Raw genomic sequence first — 13,104 nt, 5'->3', positions numbered from 1 at the left:
GCTATCTTCAATATTAAAAGAGTTATGGCCAATGTTAAAGTTTTCGGATGGACAGACGCCATATATTTGACATTTGACCTTGAAGGATGACCTTCACCTTCACCTTTCACCACTCAATATGTTCAGCTCTATGAGATACACATGCATGCCAAATATCAAGTTGCTATCTTTAATATTGAAAAAGTTATGACCAATGGTAAAGTTTTTCGGACGGACAGACGCCATAAATTCGACATTTGACCTTGAAGGATGACCTTGACCTTTCATCACTCAAAATGTGCAGCTCCATGAGATACACATGCATGCCAAATATCAAGTTGCTATCTTCAATAGTGAAAAAGTTTTAAATTTTTGACCTTTGACCTTGAAGAATGACCTTGACCTTTCATCACTCAAAATGTGCAGCTCCATGAGATACACATGGATGCCAAATATCAAGTTGCTATGTTCAATATTTCAAAAGTTATTGCAAAACTTTACTGTAAGATTAAAGTTTTGGGACAGAATGATAGACAGAAAGACAGACAGGCCAACAACAATATACCCCCCATCCTTCGATCCAGGGGCATAAAAAGTATTAATTAAGGACATTCAAATTTACAACCCACCGTCCCTTTTTCTCGTATTGCTTTCTATTATTAAACTCATCCTCTACACTTGAGAAGAATACCTAAAAAATCCTGTTATATGTAATCATGTTTGTTTAAATGTGTGTACTTTGATGCATTTCTGAACCTTCTGAATATCCTGAATAATGATATTGACATTGAACAGGTCTTTTTCCAGAAATTTGCACAGGAGAAAATATGTGATTTACAGTGTACTGGGTTACTCCTTTGAATTAATTTAATGTTTGGCACTTAACCAAATGGTACTGTACTTAAGAAAGTGCAATAATTGCACAAATATAAGTCAACTAATCAGCCTTTAAAAACCTGATGAATCTTTAATGTCTTTCATGATATTGAAGAATTACAGCAACACAAATTGGTGAGATAATGTAATAAATTAAAGATTCAGGCACTAAGGTGCTTAAAGAGCCGGGGAAAAGGCATGAGTATTACAAGTATTGCAATTTATTATTTAGTTAAAAGATCATGTAAAGAATTGAATTTATGTTATAGCAGCATAATTTGATTCTGTGAAGTTTTGATAATATTCTTCTTTGACAGATTGTCATATTTATCTTATATAATTTTGTATTTGTAAACATATTCCTGAATGAACTTGTAAGTGTATGATAGATGCTTCCAGTTGTCCCCTTTCAGGATAAGCATGGGACAATGAAATGTATATTGTTAAAACAACAATAACAAAACAACTGTACTGATGTTGTCCTGCAATTTATTTTAAGATGTGTATTTTACCATAGAATTAGTTTGAGTAAACATCTTCAGGGTCTATGTGTACCAAACTGGCATTGCATTGGTAAAACATTAACAGACGGTTTACTTTGGTCAATATTTATATTCAATATTTCTCATTCACCCAAAATCTTGTCAAAGCAGCAACTACTTATTGATGCTTCTGTATAATTTTATATTATTTTCTAATACAGATATACAGCTTTGACTCATTGTTAATATTGCAATATGTTCATTCAGTTAAATATGTGCATGGAATAAAATTGAATAGCACGCGCCCAGTTGTAAACTTCAAATACTATCAGATAAAGCAAAGCCGATGGGCGGGGCCATTTTGAATATGCAACTATGATCATGTGGCTAAAGTCACGTGCGGTAGAAAGTAGTTCCTGAGCCCACGACAGAGGTGAATGTAATGAACGGTAGCATAAGAGAGTGCTAGAAAGAGTGCTGTATTCGAAAAAGAACCCGGTCAATTAATTTTGTCAGTGGACATTCAAAATAAACAACACAACACTGAACTTATAATGACCAATCACAACACTCTCACACAGTATTATCAAGAAGATATTTGAACCAAAAAATCAGTTAAAAAACATCATAAAGTATTTATCGTAAAATCAAGAAAATAATGTACTAAGTTAACTGGAATGAAATTGCTGTTAAAACAATTTTTCTTTCAGAAACTGATAGTCAAGTGTGACAGTGACAGAAGAATATCAATCAATATTTAAAATAAACCCACATTACTGAGGTGAATGAATCAATGAAATACTTGACAGGAACGTAATAAATGTTGGGAATCAATTGAATAATGCAACAGGCACAGTTTTAAAAGCAGAAAGCTTAATTATCAGTGGTGCTTAACTTTTACTGATGAAGAGCTTTTGGTTGCAAAGTTATATGGCAATACAGCATTAAAATACTAATGTACACAAACTAGTATATAAGTATATCAATCAATAAAGAAATAACTGTATACGTAAATTGAAATGAACAGTAAATATTACGATTTCAGAGATCTGAGAAGCATATGATAACTTGTTTTCTTTTGGTTCGTTTACTTGTTACCCGATACCTACCTGAATGCGAGACAACTCTTGTTTGCCCTTAGTTTCGAAAAGACCGAATATTTGTTGTTAAGAAAAAATCGGTCCATTTAGTCGATAACGAAATTCCCCAATGTGCCATTTTATCGATTTTAAAAATATCAATTTGACGAGACTATTTTTCTTAAAATGGCTAGAAAATCTCTGTACATATCACACATGTTATTAGGATGAATCCACCATGATTCTTACCTGTTAAATCAGCTGATGAATCTTCATAAAGTCTGCAGACCAGTTTGCCACTCAATGTCAACTTGTACAGAGCAGTACCAGAGCAGATATATAGGTCACCCTGGTTGTGGGCAATACCTGTACAATAATGTTGTAACTTAAGCTTCCTGCCTTTGGCAAGCTGGCTCTGGCTTACTGTGATAAACTGGACCTCATAATTCGACATAGCCACTGCAACCTCAGTGGGTGTGATAAGACACATGTCCTGTATGAGTCCATCCCTGAAATCCAAGTGGCTCACCACACGGTACTGCTGGTTCAGAAGCTTGACTTTGAAATTAGCTTTGTCTGCAACCAGTACCTGTCCATTTGGGAGAGCACATACTGCTGTGATCTGGCATGTTTTTGAATCACTTGGCATTTTCACATTGTGCACAGACTTCCCATTCACAGTGAAAACATGGTTTGGTAAGTTCTCTTTTATAAATATATCAGACTGTTGTATATTTTCCAGACATTTTTTACTGGCAATAAAAAAGAGTTCAGGTTTACCCAGTACTTTCGGTATGGCTACATGGAGATGGAACAATTCATAGTGAAGCCTGATGCAGCTGTTTCTCACAACCTTGATAGGAGCTTGTTTCAGGTTTAGCTCTTCTTTTTTCTCCTTAATAGTGCTTTTCTCAAAATCTGCTAATAAATATTTGATTTCCTCACGCATTTCACTTATAGGGTATTGCATATGTTCATGTGTTGTTTTAACTGTGCTGGTTTCACATTGGCGTAAATACGATACTATATTCACACGCAAACCATCCACAATAAGCCTCTCATGTTCTTTGTATGAAACCTTAAGAGACATCATTTTGTCCTCCTGATACGCCTGACATTGTTTCATAAGTAAAAGAGTATTTTCCGTTCTGACAGGCAGGTTCTTAAAGTTGGTTGACTTCCCTCTGGCAGCCTGAGGTAATGGAGTTACTTGTAAGCATAGTCTGAAAAACAACCACACAGGAGACAGTAAGTGATTGAATAGAAATCAAATGACCAATAACCAACTGAAACAATATTAATTATAATACAAATTTAAAGGGGCATTTTAACAAAAAAATATTTAGGCACATACAATAACAATGTATGATATATAAATTCACATGTGACTTTTCTAGAAGCAATACTATATTGATCATTATTAAAATAAAAATATATAAATAACAAGGGCTGTTTGTAAAACATGCATGCCCCCCATGTGGGCTGTCCGTTGTAGTGGCAGCCATTGTGTGAATACGTTTCTTGTCACTGTGACCTTGACCTTTGACCTAGTGACCTGAAAATCAATAGGAGTCATCTGCGAGTCATGATCAATGTACCTATGAAGTGTCATGATCCTAGGCAAAAGCGTTCTTAAGTTATCATCCGGAAACAATTTTACTGTTTCGGGTCACCATGACCTTGACCTTTGACATAGTGACCTGAAAATCAATATGGGTCATCTGTGAGTCATGATCAATGTACCTATGAAGTTTCATGATCCTAGGCGTAAGCGTTCTTGAATTATCATCCGGAAACCATTTAACTATTTCGGGTCACCGTGACCTTGACCTTTGACCTAGTGACCTCAAAATCAATACGGGTCATCTGCAAGTCATGTTCAATCTACCAATGAAGTTTTGTGATCCTAGGCATATGAGTTCTTGAGTTATCATCCGCAAACCATTTTACTATTTCGGGTCACGGAGACCTTGACCTTTGACCTAGTGACCTGAAAATCAACAGGGGTCATCTGCGAGTCATGATCTAGCTACCTATGAAGTTTCATAATCCTAGGCATATGCGTTCTTCAGTTATCATCCGGAAACCATTTTACTATTTCGGGTCACCGTGACCTTGAACTTTGACCTACTGACCTAAAAATCAATAGGGGTCATTTGCGAGTCATGATCTATCTACCTATGAAGTTTCATGATCCTAGGCATATGCGTTCTTGAGTTATCATCCGGAAACCATTTTACTATTTTGAGTCACTGTGACCTTGACCTAGTGACCTCAAAATCAATAGGGGTCACCTGCGAGTCATGATCAATGTACCTATGAAGTTTTATGATCCTAGGCCCAAGCGTTCTTGAGTTATCATCCGGAAACCACCTGGTGGACGGACCGACCGACAGACCGACCGACCGACCGACAGACATGTGCAAAGCAATATACCCCCTCTTCTTCGAAGGGGGGCATAAAAATGTATCTATCTACTGTGTGTTTGGGAAATAATGCAAACCGCATTGAACAACAAATTGTGCATTTATTCATTATAATGATATTACAACTCTTTAATAATGTCATTACTAGAATGCATGTGTATAACATAAAGTTATGTATATTTAACTCATCATTATTATACTGATTAAAGTGCCACAGGACAAAGTGTGTTTATATTAAGACATTCAGTGTTTTTAGTGTTTCAAATTGAAATAATTATTATGAAATGGCAATCTAAGTATAAAATAAAATATGTGTTTGCATAAGCAGTTAATATGTGTTTTTTACTATAATATTTTTCTTTCTTTTAAGGTTATAAATTATGAGAACTTAATTCCTCTTTACTAATTGATTTCTTGCATAAATTGGCATCAGCTTCATTAATAAATAGATGAAGAATGATGTGGTAATTCATACTTATTGTTAAATACTGTAAAAATTAACAATGGACTAGCACATACACACATACACTCAACCATTTCAACACAAATCACAAGTATATTGACAAATATTGAAACTCCATTATTTTTAATCAAGAGATAAATTCTTATTACAGTCTAATGGTTGCTTAATAGCCCACACTTGACTTTCTTCTGTTTATAAAGAATGTAGGCCTCATGTCATATAAGAATTAAAGATCAACATAGCATGAATAAAGAGGGCCATCATGGCCCTTAAGGGATAATCTGAGGTCCTGGACATGAATTGTGGAAGACTTCAACTGGTGGTCTATTGTTTGACCCCACTAGAGTGTTAAGAATTTAGTTTGAGATTTGACTTGGTGACATTGTTTCTAGAGGCATGTTATTAACGGTCATACTCATACCAAGTTTCAATGAAATCGGCCAAAGCACTTCCAAGATATGGGTCCGGACACAAAAGTGCCGGACGGACAGACAGACGGACAACGCCAAAACAATATCCCTCCACCTATGGCGAGGGATAAAAAAAAATGTGCAATAAATGTTATCTACAAAGATGTCAACAAACCTTTACTTCAATTTTACCTAGTGATCTAGTTTTATATCCAACATGACCAGTTTTGAACTCCACTGATATCATTTGAACAAAATTTAATGTTATTACCAAGTTGCATAAAGATGGACTATACAATGTAATGTAATGTACTTCGTTCAAATGAATGATTTGTTTTTTACCAAAAACATGCATAATTATTGGCTGTTTGTATATACTTGTATTAAATATTTGTATAATTTTATGTCGCTTGATATGGTCTAAAATAAAAAAAGTATGTTTGCTCTGATAGACCATGAATATGTTTAAGTGATTACACATTTATATTGTATTGGTCTGTAAAATATGGTTGCTCAGGGCTGAATGTCTGATACTGCTATTGAGCTTTCAGGAAGAATGCAATCTGGCTAAGATTTTAATTGGATAATGTTACTAAGTTTCATTAGACAATAAATGTGGTCTTTAAGTGTTCACATGCTTTTTTTATTTTATCTAACAAACTATTTGTTTAAACCATACACAACCCAGTTTAAAATGCATCGGGTATATCATTCTGACAAAAAGTTTCATAAAAAAAACTGGGCAATTTTTTGGTCCTCTAGAGTGTTCACAAGATTGTTCTTTCATGTAACCTAGTTTTTACCTCACATGGCCAGACTTGAAACGTGGCTGACATATCATTAGGACAAAATGTTTTGAATGAATTTTATGAAGATTTTCCACTAAATTCCGTCCTTGGGTGTTCAAAAGGCAAATGTTGATAATGGACAAAGGATGACAAAGGACGACACAATTTTATCAAAATAGTTCACCATGGGAATGTTGTGCTCAGGTGAGCTTTTAATGTGACGTGTAGAGCATTTGCAAGGTATCACCATCAGCATGTAAGAAACATGTCCATCTGTCCGGCATGTATTTAAAAAGCTGGAACTAGTTTTTAACTTAGTGGCTATATGAATAGAAAAAACTCTGAAAAAGTTTAATGAAGATCGGACAAACCAGACATTCCCAAAAGTATTTTAAGGTCACAGGATATTGGGTCAAAGACATATATTTCCCGGACTGGAAATTACATGAAAACTCAGATTTAAACTACAAATGTCAACAAACCGGCCACAAAATTATAATCAAAGTGCTGAAGGCACTGAAGTTGTTCTCTGTTGTCGTCCTTGATTAGCTTGTGTGCATTGCACAGGCTAATCAGTGTGCACATGCTAATCAGTATGCACAGGCTAATCAGTGTGCACAGACTAATCAGTGTGCGCAGGCTAATCAGTATGCACATGCTAATCAGTGTGCACATGCTAATCAGTGTGCACAGGCTAATCAGTGTGCACAGACTAATCAGTGTGCACAGGCTAATCAGTGTGCACAGACTTATCAGTGTGCACATGCTAATCAGTATGCACAGACTAAACAGTATGCACAGACTAATCAGTGTGCACAGACTAATCAGTGTGCACAGACTAATCAGTATGCACAGGCTAATCAGTATGCACAGACTAATCAGTGTGCACAGGCTAATCAGTGTGCACAGGCTAATCAGTGTACACAGGCTAATCAGTGTGCATAGGCTAATCAGTATGCACAGGCTAATCAGTATGCACAGGCTAATCAGTGTGCACAGGCTAATCAGTGTGCACAGGCTAATCAGTGTGCACAGGCTAATCAGTGTGCACAGGCTAATCAGTGTGCACAGGCTAATCAGTGTGCACAGGCTAATCAGTGTGCACAGGCTAATCAGTGTACACAGGCTAATCAGTGTGCACAGGCAAATCAGTGTGCATAGGCTAATCAGTATGCACAGACTAATCAGTGTGCACATGCTAATCAGTGTGCACATGCTAATCAGTGTGCACATGCTAATCAGTGTGCACAGGCTAATCAGTGTGCACACACTAATCAGTGTGCACAGGCTAATCAGTGTGCACAGGCTAATCAGTGTGCACATGCTAATCAGTGTGCACAGACTAATCAGTGTGCACAGGCTAATCAGTGTGCACAGACTAATCAGTGTGCACATGCTAATCAGTGTGCACAGGCTAATCAGTATGCACAAGCTAATCAGTGTGCACAGACTAATCAGTGTGCACATGCTAATCAGTGTGCACAGACTAATCATTGTGCACAGACTAATCAGTGTGCGCAGGCTAATCAGTATGCACATGCTAATCAGTGTGCACATGCTAATCAGTGTGCACAGGCTAATCAGTGTGCACAGACTAATCAGTGTGCACAGGCTAATCAGTGTGCACAGACTTATCAGTGTGCACATGCTAATCAGTATGCACAGACTAAACAGTATGCACAGACTAATCAGTGTGCACAGACTAATCAGTGTGCACAGACTAATCAGTGTGCACAGACTAATCAGTATGCACAGGCTAATCAGTATGCACAGACTAATCAGTGTGCACAGGCTAATCAGTGTGCACAGGCTAATCAGTGTACACAGGCTAATCAGTGTGCATAGGCTAATCAGTATGCACAGGCTAATCAGTATGCACAGGCTAATCAGTGTGCACATGCTAATCAGTGTGCACAGGCTAATCAGTATGCACAAGCTAATCAGTGTGCACAGACTAATCAGTGTGCACATGCTAATCAGTGTGCACAGACTAATCATTGTGCACAGACTAATCAGTGTGCGCAGGCTAATCAGTATGCACATGCTAATCAGTGTGCACATGCTAATCAGTGTGCACAGACTAATCAGTGTGCACAGGCTAATCAGTGTGCACATGCTAATCAGTGTGCACATGCTAATCAGTGTGCACAGGCTAATCAGTGTGCACAGGCTAATCAGTGTGTACATGCTAATCAGTGTGCACAGGCTAATCAGTGTACACAGGCTAATCAGTGTGCTTAGGCTAATCAGTGTGCACAGGCTAATCAGTGTGCACAGGCTAATCAGTGTACACAGGCTAATCAGTGTGCACAGGCTAATCAGTGTACACAGGCTAATCAGTGTGCACAGGCTAATCAGTGTGCATAGGCTAATCAGTGTGCACAGGCTAATCAGTGTGCACAGGCTAATCAGTGTGTACAGGCTAATCAGTGTGCACAGGCTAATCAGTGTGCACAGGCTAATCAGTGTGCACAGGCTAATCAGTGTGCACAGGCTAATCTTATTTGACATGCATTAAACCCTGTTTTCCCTGAAAGCAGCTAATATGTACAGATTTCATTGATAAACACTAGACAGGCCAATGTCATCTTACAAGCTGGTAAATACACTCACTGAGTAGTAGAGCAGACGCTCCTAAGCATTCGTCGTCTGCAGTGCAGACAGGCAGCGGTAATCGTTCCTAGCATAGAGAGTTACGGTTCTAAGCATAGCTAAGGCTTCTAAGCACATACAGATTTGCAAAACAAGGTCTGTAAATTTACTCGACCAATCTAACGCGACCAACTAAAAATTGATGAAAAGGCACTATTGAGCGTATATTTAATCTACACGAACTGTTAATACAAAGTTCCATGAATATTGGGCAAGACATGTGGCGCCTCTATAGTGTTCATATGCAAATTGTTGATGACAGACAATAAACAACCAACATAAGCAAAACTGAGAAAAGGTCACAATCAGAAGGTTAAAAATGAAGGCTCAAACAAGCAAACGTCAAGTTAGAACTATCCTCCATAAATAGAGTAAAGGAACATATACATAAGACATTATACAGGCAGGTTGATTAAAGCCTTAAGGTATTCCTATACTATATACTACATTTGTTGCTGAAATGTTGCCAATGTCTTGTAATCCATATGCTTGAACTTTGAAATGTTATTTCAAACAAACACAAATTAACAAATTAAAGCACAAGAAAAAATTGCACACAAGAAATGATTTTGAAAACCTTATAAAACTTAATAGAATAATCCAAACAAATCCAGACCTTTCCAAAAAATCATTTCAATACACGTATATATGAAAATATCTTTACCACGAAGCAACGTTATCACGCTTTTGCAGTAATAACACGTGTATTGTTGATTGTCATCACCTGCCCGTGGAAATGTACGTGTCAATTATGTTGTTACCGGGGGTAATTAATCGGTCTTTTTTATAACGATAATCCCTTAATTATTGAGACATTAAACCTGGGAATCTTTAATTGTCGGTATGATCTTAAAGCCTTTGCTTCTTTCTATTAATATAAAGGAAATTATGGCATTAAACATATGTGCCGATAGCCAATGGTCCTTAATTATCACAAAATAAAAGATATCTCAAGATACCTGAATTAATTGTAATAACTCGAAGTTATTCTATAATTCTTAAAACTTATTTAATGTTTTTTACCACTTTTTTTGTCATTTCAATATGTGTACTCCAAACCAACCAACAAATTTCAAATTTCCCGAACGGAATTTTGGCACAAAGAAACCCTGAAAAAGTTCTTTTAACCCACATGATCCCTATTGTTGTGTCGCCTGCTACAAAGTACAAACTGCGACATATAGTGATCACTTCTACATCGTGTGTCTGTCTGTCACAACTTTTGTCATTCAGAAAATGCCTGCAATAGGCGTGTATAAGGTCAAGTATCAGGCATAGCAACGCACCAAAATGCGCCATTTGATGCTAAAATTTGAAAAAAATTCTGGGGTATGCCGGACCCCCACCAACGGGAGGGAGATACCCTCTCCCATATCCACCCCATCCGCTGCCCCAATGTTAATGTGCTTCCGACGCCCCTGTTGCATACAGGTAATACAATGCAATAATGTATACTGATATAAAATAAGTAATAATAAGCTACCTGTGATTAAGCTCAACACATTTAGAGCAGCAGAGCTGACTGTGGTCCAGGCAGTACATTGTTAACTTTTCACCCTTGTGTATGACACATGTTAAAAGAGAAGTCTCCATCTTCTTAGAAAGTGGCCACTTCATTATTTTATCCTTTCCATAAGGAGATTTTTTGAAAAACAACCAACCATGCTGTCTGTGGGAGTTTATACATCTTCTGCAGAAGTATTTAAGACATGTTTTACAGTAAAAATCTGCATCTATTTCTACAGACCGTTCTTTCTCGCAGATTGTACAACAATAATATTTAACCAAATCAAAATTTCTAGAAAATGCAGATGTCGCCATTTTGATAATTCACTTTCAACAAACAAGATTATACAATCTAAAATCAATTGAAATATTTATGTCCAAGTATATGTTTACAATAAATATCCCAGAAAACACACACAATCATTATTTAACACAGGCAAGTAATATGAAATTTTGAACTGAACTGAACAGCAACCAAGTTTACTGTCAAATGGCGCTTGTATGATAGGAGCAAACAGTGTAACTATGTATACTGTCACCTGACTATTGGGTACTGAGTGTATTGATTACTTTAAACTGCACAAAGAAGCTGTGTAGATAAAAACTTTATCCCAAAGTGTTTAACACACCACATTTTTAATTGCTCTAATAAATGCCATGTTATGAACATAGAATTAAAATGACAATAAAGTAGGTTCTTACATAAACCAATTTTAGTATAATATATTTGATCATTTTCCTCAAACAGTATTTAAAACTGACAGTTAATATAATGATGTACATATATGGAAGGGAATATCGGCCAGTACATGCATGCTGTTAGTTGATATTCTTATTTTAACTACATATGGCATATGCTTTCTGATACATGGCAGTTGCATTTTTCCTAGTTATCCACACGCTTTTTGAAAATCTCCGCCGTCTGTCTGTCCGTCCTGGCCACCTGCTCCTCCTACACTATAGGCACTAGAACCTTGAAACTTACACACATGGTAGCTATGAGCATATGTGCGACCCTGCACTATTTGGAATTTTGATCTGACCCCTTGGTCAAAAGTTATGGGGGTTGGGGTGGGACCGGGTCAGAGATTTTCATTCATTTTTGTTAGGTTATTTTACATTAACTTCTTCATTTCTACACCGATTTACTTCAAATTGATACTGAACCTCTCTTATGACAATAGGGTCAATCTCAACAATGCATGGCCCCCATTACCAGCCCTGGAGCGCTCCACCCACATAGACCTGACCCAACCAAAATTGCCTTTTACTATAACTTCTTCATTTCTACACCGATTCGCTTCAAATTGATACTGAACCTCTCTTATGACAATACGGTCAATCTCAACTATGCATGGCCCCATTACCAACCCTGCGGCGCTCCGCCAACATAGACCACACCCACCCAAAATTGCCTTTTACTATAACTTCTTCTTTTCTACGCCGATTTTCTTCAAATTGATACTGAACCTCTCTTATGACAATACTGTCAATCTCAACTATGCATGGCCCCATTATCCACCCTGGGGCACCCTGCCCACTTAGACCACACCCACCCAAAATTGCCTTTTACTAAAATTTCTACATTTCTACACCGATTCACTTCAAATTGATACTGAACCTCTCTTATGACAATACGGTCAATCTCAACTATACATGGCCCCATTACCAACCATGGGGCGCACCGCCCACATAGACTACACCCACCCAAAATTGCCTTTTACTATAACTTCTTCATTTTTACACTGATTCACTTCAAATTGATACTGAAGTTCTCTTATGACAATACGTCCATCTCAACTATGCATGGCCCATTACCAACCCTGGGGCGCCCCTCCCACCTAGGCCACACCCACCCAAAATTGCCTTTTACTAAAACTTCTTCATTTCTACACTGATTCACTTCTAATTGATACTGAACCTCTCTTATGACAATACGGTCAATCTCAACTATGCATGGCCCCATTATCCATCCTGGGGCACCCCGCCCACTTAGACCACAACCACCAATAATTGCTTTTTGCTATAACTTCTTCATTTCTACACAACTTATTGACAACTGAAGTTAAACTTTCGAAATTTGTATTAATGCTATTTCTAAAGATGTTCTTTGTTCTTTGTTTTACTATGTGCATTTGGCTATGCTGCTACTGAATTGAACTAGCTGTTAACATCTTTGTGGATCTTTAGTACTTCTTAAGTCGATTGCTATTGCGTCTCTGATTCAGAATTAGTCTTATTTTCTGCATACACAGTCATTATATAATATTTCACGTTACAAAAAAAGGAACCAGTATTAAAACCCTAAAATTCCAGCACAAATTACTATTGATGGGTGATCACTCTAAACATCAAAATCAAACCTCCGATATCAACCGTGATACAGCGACTATATCCGAAATCCTCCGAAATGCGGTGAGCTAGTAAAAAACGTCCCCGTCTA

General features: G+C 37.3%; 1 protein-coding gene across 2 annotated transcripts in view; it reads right to left on the bottom strand.

The window, feature by feature from the left end:
- Positions 1-11,131, bottom strand: part of LOC127874628 (uncharacterized) — a 49,469-nt gene extending 38,338 nt beyond the window's left edge. For both annotated transcript variants that reach the window (XM_052419087.1, XM_052419096.1), the window contains exons 1-2: positions 10,639-11,131; positions 2,666-3,639 (exon numbers count right to left, since the gene is read on the bottom strand). In XM_052419087.1, the coding sequence (XP_052275047.1) occupies positions 2,666-3,639; positions 10,639-10,976 (1,312 nt within the window). In that variant the 5' untranslated portion in view covers positions 10,977-11,131. The remainder of the gene's footprint in view (positions 1-2,665; positions 3,640-10,638) is intronic.
- Between the last annotated feature and the right edge of the window lie 1,973 nt (positions 11,132-13,104).

This window comes from Dreissena polymorpha, chromosome 1 (genome assembly GCF_020536995.1).
Source record: "Dreissena polymorpha isolate Duluth1 chromosome 1, UMN_Dpol_1.0, whole genome shotgun sequence".
In the NCBI taxonomy this organism is placed as follows: Eukaryota; Metazoa; Mollusca; class Bivalvia; order Myida; family Dreissenidae; genus Dreissena; species Dreissena polymorpha.
The sequence above is the reverse complement of the archived record's forward strand: the minus strand, read 5'-3'. Positions and strand labels throughout refer to the sequence as shown.